The sequence below is a fragment of the Meles meles genome, chromosome 9, assembly GCF_922984935.1.
Source record: "Meles meles chromosome 9, mMelMel3.1 paternal haplotype, whole genome shotgun sequence".
NCBI classification, from domain to species: Eukaryota; Metazoa; Chordata; class Mammalia; order Carnivora; family Mustelidae; genus Meles; species Meles meles.
The window spans coordinates 101,014,663-101,032,406 of record NC_060074.1 but is presented as its reverse complement, the minus strand read 5'-3'; the positions used below and the strand labels follow the sequence as shown (position 1 = coordinate 101,032,406).

General features: G+C 37.7%; 1 protein-coding gene across 2 annotated transcripts in view; it reads right to left on the bottom strand.

Moving 5' to 3' along the window:
* DPP10 (dipeptidyl peptidase like 10) overlaps positions 1 to 17,744 on the bottom strand; it is a 1,411,353-nt gene that overhangs the window by 346,784 nt on the left and 1,046,825 nt on the right. For both annotated transcript variants that reach the window (XM_046019846.1, XM_046019845.1), the window contains exon 4: positions 8,264 to 8,358. In XM_046019846.1, coding sequence (XP_045875802.1) covers positions 8,264 to 8,358 — 95 coding nt within the window. The remainder of the gene's footprint in view (positions 1 to 8,263; positions 8,359 to 17,744) is intronic.

Sequence of the window (17,744 nt, the reverse complement as noted above, 5' to 3'; positions counted from 1 at the left end):
TTATTCCATTGGGTTCATCCAGCACCATTCTCTATATTCCCTATTACTTATATAAAAATAGATCTGAAAATAGATCTATACAGTTCCCACCTAAGGTTCTTTGTAACTCTTCTTCTTTGAGCCTACAAAACTCTTCAACATGACCTTGGAATGTTTCCTCCACAGTGCACTTTTCCTGGACACCTGATCCTTCTTGCTAATCTTCACTCCATGCCCCCCCCCCCACCAAGGACTTAATACCAGTTGCAATAGCTTGTATTTGAACTTGAGTACTTGTCAATTTGACAAGGCTGCCTTATTTAACATGTATCCCCAGAACCTGGAATCTTATCTGATACATAGTAGGGGCTCAATAATTTGTTAGCAAGTAAATTAATAAATTAAGACACAATGAGTCATTTTAACAATGATGAAGCAACATTATAAAAACATAGAGGAAGAAAAAATCCTGTAAACTCTTAAGACAAGGAAGAATCTCAAATGTAGACTAGATTTTTTTCAGACACGTTCATCAAAGGATAAAAGAGAAAAAAGCAGAGTGGTAAGTGGCTTGGTATATGCATGTGTGTGCGTGCGTGTGTGGGTGTGTGTGTGTGTGTGTGTGTGTGTAATGCAGACAAGGTTGTTTCTCTTTGTTTACATAGGCAGCACTTCCAAAGAACTGAAAATAATCGCATGGAAAGAATGACATAGGAGAGTCACTAAAAATCCAAAATATACTAAAAACAAATATGGTGACTTCAGCCAAGCTAAGACAACTGAAATAATTTAAAGCACATTTTCCTTTTATTTATTTATTTTACTTTTCCATTCAGTATCCAGTGCTTTTCCACTCAATGTCTACTGCTTTCTTACTGATTAGTTGATGGTAAAACACACAGACATATAAACATATATATTTAATTCAAGTATCTTTTGTAAAAGTTTTATGTAATAAATACACAAATACTTATAGAAACTTTTTATACAAAAATATTAAGGAATTTTAATTTATTTTGCATTTTCCTTAAAAAGGATTTTGAATGAAAAACTCATCTAGGTATATTAGAAGCAACATCAGACTAAGAGTCAAGGAATTTATATTCTAGGCTTAAAAATCTGCTAGAAGCATTGAGCAGTCACTTTATTTCTCTGGGTCTCAGTTTCTTTTTATTGAAACTGAAGTGGAAGACAGGGAGAATGCTTCCTAGCTCTGTAATGGGCTGCCATTATCATTTAATGTTTGCTGAATGCAGAATGCCCTACATTATGTTCCATAAACAAACCAAAATACTGATTTACTATATTCACAGTGTACTATGAAAATATCTGTACACATTACTATAAATGATTACAAAGTTCTGCTAAACGCATATTTATCCATTAACAAAGCTGCACAGACTAAAGTATTCTGAAACTCAAAGAAAAAAAAAAAGAAAAGGAAGAAAATCCCAGTATCATCAACTTGAAAACCTTCAAAGTTCTCTTAAAGTGCATTATTCTTGCTCAAATTCCACCATGAATTCATAGAAAAATCTGGGTATTTCATTATTAATATTTTTTAAAATGTCTAATTGGCTTTTCATGACTGGGAGGTAGACAAATATAAAACTCTTCTGAAAGAAAATGAAAGGCAGAAATATTCATCAGATGGTCAAGGGCATATAACCAGAGCCTTGAACTGCTCAAAATAGACTGATTGGTCCTAGATACAATTCAGAGCATTGACCTCTCAGGAAGCTGAATTACAAAATAATTGTAATATAATTGCAATAAATCTGGTTTCCAGCTAGCTTCTCATCCTGTCTGACACACACCAAAATAATTTACAACCCCCCAGCCCCAGAGATACTAATAAGAATCTTTAAAGAAGTAAATCTGGAATTGTAATAATTTTATTGCACATATTTAAGAGGATATATTGGATATAATTGAAACAAGCTCTTTTTCAAAGGGTTAAATAAGTGAGTTTAGTAAGAAGTGGTATTTTACTCTATACAAAGGAGACTTTTAGATATATTATTTAGGAAATTTTGGTTTCCGTCAAGGATAACATATAATAATCCTCATAACAATTAATAAAGCTGTTGAAATGGTTTTGTTAGTAACAACGCTACTGAGGACAAAAATGCTTTACCGTCCAAGGCACTGGATCCCAGTGAGTAAATGTGTTTGTAGTATCTGTTTCCTGGATCATTCTCAGAGCTAATTAAGGGTGAACTCGGCTATGGAGGGTTCTCTCTTAGTCTTTCTCACCTATGGGGAACTGCATGAACAACTGAATGGAATTTTAGAGTAATCGTGTCATGTTCACAAACATATGGAGGTAAGAGTATCTGTTCTCACATTTTGTTTTTGTTTTTTTTTTAAAGATTTTATTTATTTATTTGACAGAGAGAGATCACAAGTAGACAGAGAGGCAGGCAGAGAGAGAGAGGGAAGCAGGCTCCCTTCTGAGCAGAGAGCCTGATGCAGGACTTGATCCCAGGACCCTGAGATCATGACCTGAGCCAAAGGCAGTGGCTTAACCCACTGAGCCACCCAGGCGTCCCTGTTCTCACATTTTGAATTTGTTCTTGAGGAGACTTCCAGGGTGAGGATCAAAATTTTTCTTTCTAATTTTCCTGTTTTGACAACCGTCACTTTTAAAACCATGCAAGAATTCATTGTCACATTCATTCAACTTAAAGAAAATTTTAAATAAACTAAATATTCATAGTTGATTCAGAGTCATCTTTCCTAAGTGAATATAAAAGAAATATTCCAATCTTTTCTGAAAAATGTTACATTATTTCTGTTCCCTTGAATGTGCAGAGATGGTATGTGTAAAGTTTGATACTTCTTTGAGGACTAAGAGATAGAAATTATCTAAATAGTCTAATTAAATATAATGATCTTTTTTAAAATGAATACTATGGGTGTAAAGGGATCTAAATATTTTCAATAAATATTTTTAATTTAAAAAAATGAAAGAAGTATGAATGTATCCAATGGTAGGGAGAAGTTACAGCTTTGGGGTAGAAGAGAGGTATGTCCAGTCTGAAGACACATATATTCAATTATTTATATAAACAGGATACAAGTAATATAATGTTAATGTAAAGAATTACACTGCCTGAAACACCAAGTAGTCATCAGTTTTATCTTCTAAGCTTAAAGAAAATCACTTGTTTCTTGGTCAAAGGAGCTGGCAATAGCCAGTTAGTGATACCAACTTGCTTGAACAACAACAATAAAATGTTTCAATTAGAGGTATCCCCAGAAAACTATAAGAAATTTTAGCTTGTACTCTGCACTAGCCAAAGGAAAAAAAAATCCAAGGCCGCGTGATTACATTCATGCCTGCTGGTCTTCTTCCCAGATCTATCCATAAAAAGAAGAAACATGTCTCAAGAAAAAGAAGCTGAAAGCTTCAGATTAAAATCTCTGACAAAAAGAACCATTGTTTTGATCTCACCTTGAAAAACCTACCTTTGAATCATCTCATGGTTTCCCTGGTATCCCTGCCTCGAACTGTATTTTGTAAATTTGGCACTACTGACATTTTCAGCTAGGTCAGTTTGTTGCTGTGGTAAGGAACTCTCCTGACCATTGAGATTCCCATGACACATTCCCCACCTCCAGCCCTAACTACCAACAATGTCTCCAGAGTTGCCAATTAACTCCTGATGGCAAAATACCCCGGACTGGGAACCATGAGTCTAAAGAAAGAAACAGTGTTGTATACACAGCAACTGTGTAAGTGTGTAGTTCCTGAGACTTCATTGGCCAATCAATATTGTTATCCTACTGATATCATTCACTACTAGGATACCAACACATACATACTGTCAAAGTCATATCTTAAAAAACAAACAAGCAAATGCTCCATGATTATAGCCAACATGTAAAGCCAGATGGCCAGTCAGAACTTCCTAATAACATTTCTGTAGTTCAATTTTTTTCTGAGTTTTTTATGTAAATTCTAATTAGTTAACACACAGTGTAATATTTTCACTGTTTCATCTATAGTTTCAGGTATAGAATTTAGTGATTCATCTTATATACAATACAGAGGGCTCATCAAAAATGCCCTCCTTATCTTTATTTTAAATTTTAAGACATGAGATTTTGGGTGCCTCTATCTAATAGGTATTTCCTGGTACTACAGAATTTTTTTTTTTCCATAGGGCATTGATTTCCTTAAACATGAATCAGAAAATAAGTTCCTTGATACCCTGGTGGTAAAACAGAGTTGGATCTATTCCCTCCACCCCCACATACCCGGAGGCAGAACAAATTAAAAAATAAACAAATAAAAATATAATGATGGCATGCAAGCCAACAGATGCTATCTCTAGGACTAAGTCAATAAATACTCTGTAGTTCTAATCAAACTTACTATCTTGGAATGTCCTATAAAAAGATAGCTGGGCCCCAAAAATGTGTAGCTAACATTTTCGCTAACATTTCGCTGGAATTATTCTACTGCCAAATATGAATTTCTTCCCTCTGTTTTGGGCTATTTTTATAGCATGTTTTTAAAAGCTTGCAAGATATTCAGAATCAAAAAGACATGAGACTCTTATCCATCAGTCACCCATTTCCATATAAGTGCATTAGACACCCCTTTTCCAATTCCTTTCTAATTTCAAAAAGTGATTTGATAGAACTGTTTATGGCTGCTGGTGTTTTCTGCTAAGACCACTGGTGATATCCAATTTACTGACAGTAAGAAGAGTACATACAGCTATTACTTATGAAACAGTTCCTCATTATGTCACTGTGAATGAGGTTTTGTTTGAAATAGTTCTGGCTTTAAGAGATAACATTTTCAAACACTTAAAAGTGATTAAGAGCAGTTTTGGGGCTAAAGCACTTCTTTTGCAAAACTCTTCTTCAAAAAGTTATATACCCTTTAATTTCCTCCTTCACTAGAAATCCACCTATCTTGAATCCAAAAGAAGCCTTAGGACAATTATTTCAGGAAAATGATTTACTTTTGTTTTATTTTTGACAGCCATGTCCAACATAACTGCTTCTCATAGAGTCTGCTAACCATGATTACATAGCTAAAAGTACCCACTATTCATATTTAAAATTTAAGAGGGGAAATGACAATGTGGTGTTATCTTAATTTTTAAAATAAAGTGACTGTCACATCTTTTTTTTTAAGATTTTATTTTATTTTTTATTTATTTATTTTTTAAAGATTTTATTTATTTATTTGACAGATAGAAATCACAAGTAGGGAGAGAGGCAGGCAGAGACAGAGAGGAGGAAGCAGGCTCCCCGCCAAGCAGAGAGCCCGATGCGGGGCTCGATCCCAGGACCCCGGGATCATGACCTGAGTGAAAGGCAGAGGCTTTAACCCACTGAGCCACCCAGGCACCCCAGATTTTATTTTATTTTTTGACAGACAGAAATCACAAGTAGGCAGAGAGGCAGATAGAGAGAGGGGAAGCAGGCTCCCTGCTGAGCAGAGAGCCTGATGTGGGCCTCGATCCCAGGACCCTGAGATCATGACTTGAGCTGAAGGCAGAGGCTTTAACCCACTGAGCCACCCAGGCACCCGTGACTATCACATCTTAAAAAAATATGTCCTATTAAATAATAGGCTATTATGGTATCACATTTTTATCAATAATATGTTTAATTTCTTAATTGACTTGGCACTTTTATTACAAAGCTTTCATAGTGATCTTAGTCAATTAATTATGATTCTTTTTTTTTTTAATAATTTATTTATTTGAGAGAGGGATCACAAGTAGGCAGAGAGGCAGGCAGAGAGAGAGGGGGAAGCAGGCTCCCCGCTGAGCAGAGAGCCCGATGCGGGGCTCGATCCCAGGACCCTGAGATCATGACCTGAGCCGAAGGCAGAGGCTTAACCCACTGAGCCACCCAGGCGCCCCTTAATTATGATTCTAATTAAAATACTGATAATTGCTCAATGAAAAACCTGAAGTACGAATAAAATTCTTATGCTCCAGTAAAAGACTTTTTTCCAACAGAATGGCCTTCGAGAGAAAATAAAACCAGACTTTAGCCTAGCATGAGCTTTGAAAACACAACTACATTTAATAATTCTGTTTTGGAATGGGGAGGAAATTATTAAATGAGCTCCCCTGAAGAGATGTGGAATCATGGTATTTGCATTCTTCATTTTTTACAGTTTTGAATTAACTGGTTGCAAATATATGCCACACTCCAATCCCTTACCCGTGCACCGCCGCCACACCCCCCCCCCCCCCGAATTCTGACACCGCTAGGACTTATAGATTGCTTAATCATCTGTGTTGTGAGATAAATGTCTTTAGGGAACCTATGAATCTTAAAAGATCAGTAAATTAGAATATTTGCTAAATATGACTCTGTGGTATTTAAGAGTCATTGCCTACATAGAAGAGAGTAGAAACAGACCTCAAAAGCATTTAAAAAGATTAATCACACACGCACAAAGATAAAATGGTATTAATCAGCACATGGAGAAACTACAATTAGGTGAGCTGGGGCTGGGGTGAGGGATCAACAAAAGAACTGGGATCATGGAGTAAAGCCACAAGATTTTATCTGTTTTTGTTTATTTTTTGATGCATCATAGAGGCTAAAGTGTAAGGATCAAATATTGAAAAAAAAATACATAATCTGTGACCACAGTGAAGACCTCGTTCACCTGTATAAAAGGAATGATCAGTAAGGAAAAATCACATAACTGAATATTCATATACTGAGTGTCTACACGTAACTTAAATGCTTGGCCATTGAAGGACCATACTCCACCTCAAAAATGATACTTTATGATTAAAAAAAGTAAGAAATGTATTTCATTTATTCCCCCAAACTATTTTTATTGAAAATCAATCATACTGCCTTTAAGCAGTAAATCTTTAGCGTATCTTCTCCTCATTACCAATTCCTGCTCTCTGCCTTCTGTCCTTCCACTGAGGACTTTTATTCCCGTGGATTTCACCATACTGTGATAATTCCTTAGCTTTTTCTCTAGTACCCCTGAGGACCAACCAATTAAGAAATAAAAGACTCTGCTGTACACTATTTATTAAACTTTTTCATTAGGGTTAGTATTATTTGCCCCAAGGAAATCCATATTTTTAGAAAGCGAGCAATATGGATTCCGTACTCTCGGCATTCCACGAGGGCTATAAAGGGTTGCATTCAGGGTAGCTGTTTCTCTAATATCTGTGAATTAACCAATTAGTTTAAAAACAAAAATGCCCTTATCTCATTAGTTGTTGCTTTAATTACTAAAATGCATTAACTGTTTGGTTGAATTTAGCCTAACAGATGTGTAACTATATAAGCACTTCCTGATTTCAATTACTATATTTTCTTAATATGTAAAAACACTCAACAACAGAAGTTTCCAGTCCATCTCTTTCACCTGGCCATCCTATAAAAAACATGAAGTCTACATGACTATTCCAAATGTACAAGTAGAAATAAGTTAAAAAAAAAAAAAAAAGGAGCTGATGATTTGCTCACTGATTTAATTTGCATGGAAAATCCTCGGAGGCCTTGGAGAATGTTTTCTCTGTATCCTATGAAGTCATTTAATAGGCAATATACTGAACCTTTGGTTATATAAAACTGTCGGCGAATAACTGCACACTATTTTTCAGTGATGTTTGATAGCTAAATTCTGAATATCTGCAAAAGTTAATTCATTAGCACTCTGTAGGCAATCAAAGGTAGATCCAACTTTAAGAAGACTGAGTTTACAAGAAAGACAAAATTCATATTCTTTCGTAAGAGCACACTAAATGCCTTCTGTTAACACTGTCAGGTTAACCAGCAGTTCTGGAGATGTAAAACAAATGATAGAAGTCTAAATCATATAACACATCAACCCAGCAAAAAGCCAGTTTTAGAAAGTCTGCCTTCTGCTTGATCCAGGAAACTACAACAAAATTAGAAGTCAGAAAGAATGAAAAGTGAAGTGGGAGAAAAAGGTTGTGAAAACTTGTGTTAGATAAATCTTGACATTCGTGTGAGTGATCTTACATAGGAAATACTGGAAGAAATATTCTAGGGAAATTTTATTCTTGGCAACATTTACTCTTTGACTAAAAAGGGGAGAGATGAAGATAAATGGAGAGAAATGAAGCAGATGGTCACATGGGCATTTCCTTTTAATAGATGTACTGATTCTAATGATATGCCAAGCTCTAACTTTTTACCTGAAATATTTTGCAGGTGCTGGAGCTGAAGAAGAATAAAGTTATGTGCACCTTGAGAGCATTCTAAACAATACTGAAATGCATAAAGTAATTAATTTTTCATTACTTACAAAAGTTGTGTTTTCCAATAATAATGTGGTGGCATTTGTTTCTATATTCAGTTTAATGACATGTCCATTCTCGCTTTTATACACCACATCTGTATCTGCAACAAAAAAGATATAAACAATTGACAAACACATTGACTAGGTAATATAATAAACTGTAGAGGAGAAAATGTACATAATAAGCAGACACATTAGAACAATCACTGTTACCCTTTAATAACCTGAGCAAATTTTTGTGCTTGGCTCACATTAATCTTCTTTAACGATCAGGAAGCCTGGCTAAGCACATGGTCCATTGTGCGGTGAAAACAGGGTTAGTGAAAGAGGCCATACAGGTTTCTGGTTTAACAACTGAAAATTCATTAAAATATGGAAAATCTGCTGCCCATTCTGAGATGGAAAGAAGGGAGGAAGAAGCGCCTCCAGGTTCCAAGGCACTGTTCCTGATTCATGATCCCATTAAATTGACAACAAGGGATGCCAGTTTACCTTGACTCCACACAATTCTAAGCTACTCCTACAGGACCACCCTCATGCAGACATTTCCCGTCTCCCGTTGTATCACCCCTCAATTCCTACCCACCTTTTCTCCTTAGGTTTGGGAATTTTGTCCCTGACAGTTTTATCTGGCTTATGTGACCACAGAACAAAATCTCTGCCTGCTAGCGTGACACTGTATCATCTTCGTCAACTTCAGGAAAACAATGTCCTTGTTTTGTTTATTTTTTGATGTCTTCATTTTACATAATTGCATGGTTTCTGGACAGTTGTTAATTTTATATATATTTCAGTTCCATTCAGCCACACTTGTCATTAAACTAAATCATCTTAAGAATACCTCACAGATGCCTGGGTGGCTCAGTTGGTCAAGCATCTGACTTTACCTCAGGTCATGATCTCAGGGTCCCAGGATCCAGCCCTGCATAGGGTTCTCTGTTCAATGGGGAGCCTGCTTCTCTCTCTCCCTGTGCCCCTCTCCCATTCATGCTCACTCTGTCTCTTTATCTCAAATAAATAAATAAAATCCTCTAAAAGAAGAAGAAGGAAGAAGGAAGGAAGAAGAAGGAAGAAGGAAGGAAGAAGAAGGAAGAAGAAGAAGGAAGAGAAGAAGAAGGAAGAGAAGAAGAAGAAGAAGAAGAAGAAGAAGAAGAAGAAGAAGAAGAAGAAGAAGAAGAAGGAGAAGGAGAAGGAGAAGGAGAAGGAGAAGGAGAAGGAGAAGGAGAAGGAGAAGGAGAAGGAGAAGAAGAAGAAGAAGAAGAAGAATTCCTCACACTTAAAGTATCAACGTAAGGGAAAACACCCAGAGAGGATACTCAGGAGTTGAATATAAATATATATTCATTTTCACATCATCTAACTTAGAGAAAATTATCAACAAGTTAAATATTCATAGTAGATTCAATGTTCTTTTTCCTAAATGAATATAAAATATCCCAGTCTTTGCTGAAAAGACTACTACTCCCCTGAATGTGCATAGATGGTATGTGTAAAATCTGATACTTCTTTGAGGACTGAGAGTTGGAAATCATCTAAATAATCTAATTAAATGTAATTATCCTTTTCAAAATGAATAATATGGGTATAAAAGGATTTAAATATTTTCAGGCTGGGAGGAGGAGTCAAGATGGCGGAGAAGTAGCAGCCTGAGACTACATCAGGTAGCAGGAGATCAGCTCGATAGCTTATCTAAACATTGCAAACACCTACAAATCCAACAGGAGAGCGAAGAGAAGAAGAACAGCAACTCTAGAAACAGAAAATCAACCACTTTCTGAAAGGTAGGACTGGCGGAAAAGTGAATCTAAAATGACGGGAAGATAGACCACGAGGGGAGGGGCCGGCTCCCGGCAAGCGGCGGAGGAACGGAGCACAAAATCAGGACTTTTAAAAGTCTGTTCCACTGAGGGACATTGCTCCAGAGGCTAAACCAGGGTGAAGCCCACGCGGGGTCAGCGTGGCCCCAGGTCCTGCAGGGTCACAGAAGGATCGGGGGTGTCAGAGTGTCAGAGAGCTCGCAGGTATTAGAAGGGAGAAGCCGGCTGCAGAGACAGAGCCGAGGACTGAACTCTCAGCTCGGGGTTACCTTGAACTGGTCGCGGGCTGGGTGAGCTCGGAGCGCGGCTAGAGGCTAGGGATACAGGAGTGATTGGGTGCTGTCCTCTGGGGGCGCACTGAGGAGCAGGGCCCCAGGCTCTCGGCTCCTCCGGGCCGGAGACTAGGAGGCCGCCATTTTCATTCCCGTCCTCCGGAACTCTACGGAAAGCGTTCAGGGAACAGAAGCTCCCAAAAGCGAACCCAAGCCGATTACTTAGTCCGGCCGCCGGTAAGGGCGGTGCAATCCCGCCTCGGGCAAAGACATTGAGAGTCAATACAACAGGCCCCTCCCCCAGAAGATCAACAAAATATCCAGCCAGGACAAAGTTCATCTATCAAGGAAAGTAGGTTCAATTCCTAAGACAGCAGAGCAATTCCAGAGGAGGAGAAAGCAAAGCACGGAAATCATGGCTTTCTCCCCATGATTCTTTAGTCTTGCGGCTACTTCAATTTTTTTTTCTTTTTACAATTTTTTTTTCTTTTTTCTTCTTCTGCTAAATTTTTTTTTAAAAGATTTTATTTATTTATTTGACAGAGAGCAATCACAAGTAGACAGAGAGGCAGGCAGAGAGAGAGAGAAGGAAGCAGGCTCGCTGCAGAGCAGAGAGCCCAATTCCTGCTAAATTTTTTAAAACTTTTACCCTTTTCTTTTTTACCTTTTTTTGACTAGTTTATCTAAATATATATATTTTTTCTTTCTTTTTTATATTTTTTCTTTATTTGTTTTATTTTTAAAATTTTTTTTTTTTTTCAGAACCTGTTTTTATCCCCTTTCTCACCCCCACAATTTGGGGTCTCTTCTCATTTGGTTACAGCGCATTTTTCTGGGGTCTTTGCCACCCTTTTAGTATTTTATTTGCTCCTTCATATCCTCTTATCTGGACAAAATGACAAGGCGGAAAAAATCACCACAAACAAAAGAACAAGAGACAGTACTGAAGGCTAGGGACCTAATCAACACAGCCATTGGTAATATGTCACATCAAGAGTTCAGAATGACGATTCTGAACATTCTACCCGGGCTCGAAAAAGGCATGGAAGATATTAGAGAAACCCTCTCTGGAGATATTAAAGCCCTTTCTGGAGAAATTAAAGAACTAAAATCTAACCAAGTTGAAATAAAAAAAAACTATTAATGAGGTGCAATCAAAAATGGAGGCTCTCACTGCTAGGATCAATGAGGCAGAAGAAAGAATTAGTGATATAGAAGACCAAATGACAGAGAATAAAGAAGCTGAACAAAAGAGGGACAAACAGCTACTGGACCATGAGGGGAGAATTCGAGAGATAAGTGACACCATAAGACGAAACAACATTAGAATAATTGGGATTCCAGAAGAAGAAGAAACAGAGAGGGGAGCAGAAGGTCTATTGGAGAGAATCATTGGAGAGAATTTCCCTATTATGGCAAAGGGAACAAGCATCAAAATCCAGGAGATGCAGAGAACCCCCGTCAAAGTCAACAAGAATAGGTCCACACCCCGTCACCTAATAGTAAAATTGACAAGTCTTAGTGACAAAGAGAAAATCCTGAAAGCAGCCCGAGAAAAGAAGTCTGTAACATACAATGGTAAAAATATTAGATTGGCAGCAGACTTATCCACAGAGACCTGGCAGGCCAGGAAGAGCTGGCATGATACATTCAGAGCACTAAACGAGAAAAACATGCAGCCAAGAATACTCTATCCACCTAGGTCATCATTGAAAATAGAAGGAGAGATCAAAAGCTTCCAGGACAAACAAAACTGAAAGAATTTTCAAACACCAAACCAGCTCTCCAGGAAATATTGAAAGGGGTCCTCTAAGCAAAGAGAGAGCCTAAAAGTAGTAGATCAGAAAGGTACAGAGACAATATACAGTAACAGTCACCTTACAGACTAATAATGGCACTAAATTCATATCTCTCAATAGTTACCCTGAATGTTAATGGGCTAAATGCCCCAATCAAAAGACACAGGGTATCAGAATGGATAAAAAAACAAAACCCATCAGTATGTTGCCTACAAGAAACTCATTTTAGACGCGAAGACACCTCCAGATTTAAAGTGAAGGGGTGGAAAACAATTTACCATGCTAATGGGCATCAGAAGAAAGCTGGGGTGGCAATCCTTATATCAGATCAATTAGATTTTAAGCCAAAGACTATAATAAGAGATGAGGAAGGACACTATATCCTACTCAAAGGGTCTGTCCAACAAGAAGATCTAACAATTTTAAATATCTATGCCCCTAACGTGGGAGCAGCCAACTATATCAACCAATTAATAACAAAATCAAAGAAACACATCAATAATAATACAATAATAGTAGGGGACTTGAACACTCCCCTCACTGAAATGGACAGATCATCCAAGCAAAAGATCAACAAGGAAATAAAGGCCTTAAATTACACACTGGACCAGATGGACATCACAGATAGATACAGAACATTTCATCCCAAAGCAACAGAATACACATTCTTCTCTAGTGCACATGGAACCTTCTCCAGAATAGATCACATCCTGGGTCACAAATCAGGTCTCAACCGGTATCAAAAGATTAGGATCATTCCCTGCATATTTTCAGACCACAATGCTCTGAAGCTAGAACTCAATCACAAGAGGAAAGCTGGAAAGAACCCAAATACATGGAGACTAAACAGCATCCTTCTAAAGAATGAATGGGTCAACCAGGAAATTAAAGAAGAACTGAAAAAATTCATGGAAACAAATGATAATGAAAACACAACAGTTCAAAATCTGTGGGACACAGCAAAGGCAGTCCTGAGAGGAAAATATATGGCGGTACAAGCCTTTCTCAAGAAACAAGAAAGGTCTCAAGTACACAACCTAACCCTACACGTAAAGGAGCTGGAGAAAGAACAAGAAAGAAACCCTAAACCCAGCAGGAGAAGAGAAATCATAAAGATCAGAGCAGAAATCAATGAAATAGAAACCAAAAAAAACAATAGAAAAAATCAATGAAACTAGGAGCTGGTTCTTTGAAAGAATCAATAAGATTGATAAACCCCTGGCCAGACTCATCAAAAAGAAAAGAGAAAGGACCCCAATAAATAAAATCATGAATGAAAGAGGAGAGATCACAACTAACACCAAAGAAATACAGACAATTATAAGAACATACTATGTGCAACTCTACGCCAACAAATTTGACAATCTGGAAGAAATGGATGCATTCCTAGAGACATCTAAACTACCACAACTGAACCAGGAAGAAATAGAAAACCTGAACAGGCCCATAACCAGTAAGGAGATTGAAACAGTCATCAAAAATCTCCAAACAAACAAAAGCCCACGGCCAGACGGCTTCCCAGGGGAATTCTACCAAACATTTAAAGAAGAACTAATTCCTATTCTCTTGAAACTGTTCCAAAAAATAGAAATGGAAGGAAAACTTCCAAACTCATTTTATGAGGCCAGCATCACCTTGATCCCAAAACCAGACAAGGATCCCACCAAAAAAGAGAACTACAGACCAATATCCTTGATGAACACAGACGCAAAAATTCTCGCCAAAATACTAGCCAATAGGATTCAACAGTACATTAAAAGGATTATTCACCACGATCAAGTGGGATTTATTCCAGGGCTGCAGGGTTGGTTCAACATCCGCAAATCAATCAATGTGATACAACACATTAATAATAGAAAGAACAAGAACCATATGATACTCTCAATAGATGCTGAAAAAGCATTTGACAAAGTACACCATCCCTTCCTGATCAAAACTCTTCAAAGTGTAGGGATAGAGGGCACATACCTCAATATTATCAAAGCCATCTATGAAAAATCCACCGCAAATATCATTCTCAATGGAGAAAAACTGAAAGCTTTTCCGCTAAGGTCAGGAACATGGCAGGGATGTCCATTATCACCACTGCTATTCAACATAGTACTAGAAGTACTAGCCTCAGCAATCAGACAACAAAAAGAAATTAAAGGCATCCAAATTGGTAAAGAAGAAGTCAAACTATCACTCTTCGCAGATGATATGATACTATATGTGGAAAACCCAAAAGACTCCACTCCAAAACTGCTAGAACTTGTACAGGAATTCAGTAAAGTGTCAAGATATAAAATCAATGCACAGAAATCAGTTGCATTTCTGTACACCAACAACAAAACTGAAGAAAGAGAAATTAAGGAGTCAAAATCATTTACAATTGTACCCAAAACTATAAGATACCTAGGAATAAACCTAACCAAAGAGGCTAAGAATCTATACACAGAAAATTAGAAAGTACTCATGAAAGAAATTGAGGAAGACACAAAGAAATGGAAAAATGTTCCATGCTCCTGGATTGGAAGAATAAATATTGTGAAAATGTCTTTGCTACCTAAAGCAATCTACACATTTAATGCAATCCCTATCAAAATACCATCCATTTTTTTCAAAGAAATGGAACAAATAATCCTAAAATTTATATGGAACCAGAAAAGACCTCGAATAGCCAAAGGAATATTGAAAAAGAAAGCCAAAGTTGGTGGCATCACAATTCCGGACTTCAAGCTCTATTACAAAGCTGTCATCATCAAGACAGCATGGTACTGGCACAAAAACAGACACATAGATCAGTGGAACAGAATTGAGAGCCCAGAAATCGACCCTCAACTCTATGGTCAACTAATCTTCGACAAAGCAGGAAAGAATGTCCAATGGAAAAAAGACAGCCTCTTCTATAAATGGTGCTGGGAAAATTGGACAGCCACATGCAGAAAAATGAAATTAGACCACTTCCTTACACCACACACGAAAATAGACTCCAAATGGATGAAGGACCTCAATGTGAGAAAGGAATCCATCAAAATCCTTGAGGAGAACGCAGGCAGCAACCTCTTCGACCTCAGCCGCAGCAACATCTTCCTAGGAACAACGGCAAAGGCAAGGGAAGCAAGGGCAAAAATGAACTATTGGGATTTCATCAAGATCAAAAGCTTTTGCACAGCAAAGGAAACAGTTAACAAAACCAAAAGACAACTGACAGAATGGGAGAAGATATTTGCAAACGACATATCAGATAAAGGGCTAGTGTCCAAAATCTATAAGGAACTTAGCAAACTCAACACCCAAAGAACAAACAATCCAATCAAGAAATGGGCAGAGGACATGAACAGACATTTCTGCAAAGAAGACATCCAGATGGCCAACAGACACATGAAAAAGTGCTCCATGTCACTCGGCATCAGGGAAATACAAATCAAAACCACAATGAGATATCACCTCACACCAGTCAGAATGGCTAAAATTAACAAGTCGGGAAATGACAGATGCTGTCGAGGATGCGGAGAAAGGGGAACCCTCCTCCACTGTTGGTGGGAATGCAAGCTGGTGCAACCACTCTGGAAAACAGCATGGAGGTTCCTCAAAATGTTGAAAATAGAACTACCCCATGACCCAGCAATTGCACTACTGGGTATTTACCCTAAAGATACAAACATAGTGATCTGAAGGGGCACGTGTACCCGAATGTTTATAGCAGCAATGTCTACAATAGCCAGACTATGGAAAGAACCTAGATGTCCATCAACAGATGAATGGATAAAGAAGATGTGGTATATATACAAAATGGAATACTATGCAGCCATCAAAAGAAATGAAATCTTGCCATTTGCGACGACGTGGATGGAACTAGAGCGTATCATGCTTAGTGAAATAAGTCAATCGGAGAAAGACAACTATCATATGATCTCCCTGATATGAGGACATGGAGAAGCAACATGGGGGGTTAGGGGGATAGGAGAAGAATAAATGAAACAAGATGAGATTGGGAGGGAGACAAACCATAAATGACTCTTAATCTCACAAAACAAACTGGGGGTTGCTGGGGGGAGGTGGGATTGGGAGAGGGGGAGGGGGCTATGGACATTGGGGAGGGTATGTGCTATCGTGAGTGCTGTGAAGTGTGTAAACCTGGCGATTTACAGACCTGTACCCCTGGGGATAAAAATACATTATATGTTTATTAAAAAAAAAAAAAATTTGGAAGGGGAGGCGAACCATAAGAGACTATGGACTCTGAAAAACAACCTGAGGGTTTTGAAGGGTCAAGGGTGGGAGGTTTGGGGGAACAGGTGGTGGGTAATGGGGAGGGTACGTTTTGCATGGAGCACTGGGTGTTGCGCAAAAACAATGAATACTGTTACGCTGAAAAAATAAATAAAATGGAAAAAAATATATTTTCAGGCTGGATAATAACAAAATGAAAGAAATATGAATGTATCCAGTAATAGGGAGTAGCTACCGCTTTTGGGCCGAAGAGAGGTATGCCCAGTCTGAAGACAAATAAATTCAATTATTTATTAACAATGATATAAATAATGTAATACCAATGTAATAATTCCAATGTAAAGAATTACAGTGGCTGGAACACTAGGTAGTCATCAGTTTTTATCTTCTAACTTAAAAAAAATCACTTGCTTCTTCATCAAAGGAGTTGATCAATATATAATATATATTACATAATACATATATGTAATATATCACACACATATATGTATGTATATGTATAACTCCACACATGTAACATAATTATCTATTACACATACATGTGTGTGTATATGTTTGTGTGTTAAAGGGAAGATCCCCAAATAAAAGTAGACTTGACACTTTTTTTACATGATATTATTTTTTCCAGTTTTACTCAATTCCAAATTTTACATGATATTGCACCTTACTAACACTCTGCCTATTCTTAGAAGAAAGGTGATTTTTATTGATTTGACAGAGAGAGAAAGAGCAAGAGAGGGAACACAAGCAGGGGGAGCTGGGAGAGGAAGAAGTAGGCCTCCTGCTGAGCAGGGAGTCCAATGTGGGGCTGGATCCCAGGACTCTGGGATCCTGTCCTGAGCTGAAGGCAGACACTTAACGACTGAGCCACCCAGGTGCCCCAGAAGAAAGACAATATTAAAATGGTTTGGGTCCACTAAGATACAATTTCTCAGAACCAAATGTCTTCACTTGCGTAATAGTGAACAAGTAGTGCATGGTGGGTTATGAAGATTTTATGGAACTGTCTGACACTTCATAAAAAACAATATTTTCTTTTCTTTTTTTTTTAAGATTTTATTTTTTTATCACATAGAGATCACAAGTAGGCAGAGAGGCAGGCAGAGAGAGGAGGAAGGAGGCTCCCTGCTGAGCAGAGATCCCAGGACCCTGGGACCATGACCTGAGCTGAAGGCAGAGGCTTTAACCCAGGCGCCCCAAAACAAGATTTTCTGAATTGTTCTCTAGTTATTTCAATATTACAAAAAGCTATACCTAGAAATTATATGAAGAGAAGCGATTGATACTAGTGAAAATTCAATTTTTTTTCCTTTTTTTATTCCTGTGTTTTATTTAAGAAGACCGGGCATCCAGTATGACTCTCTTGTTAAAGTTAAGGATGGCA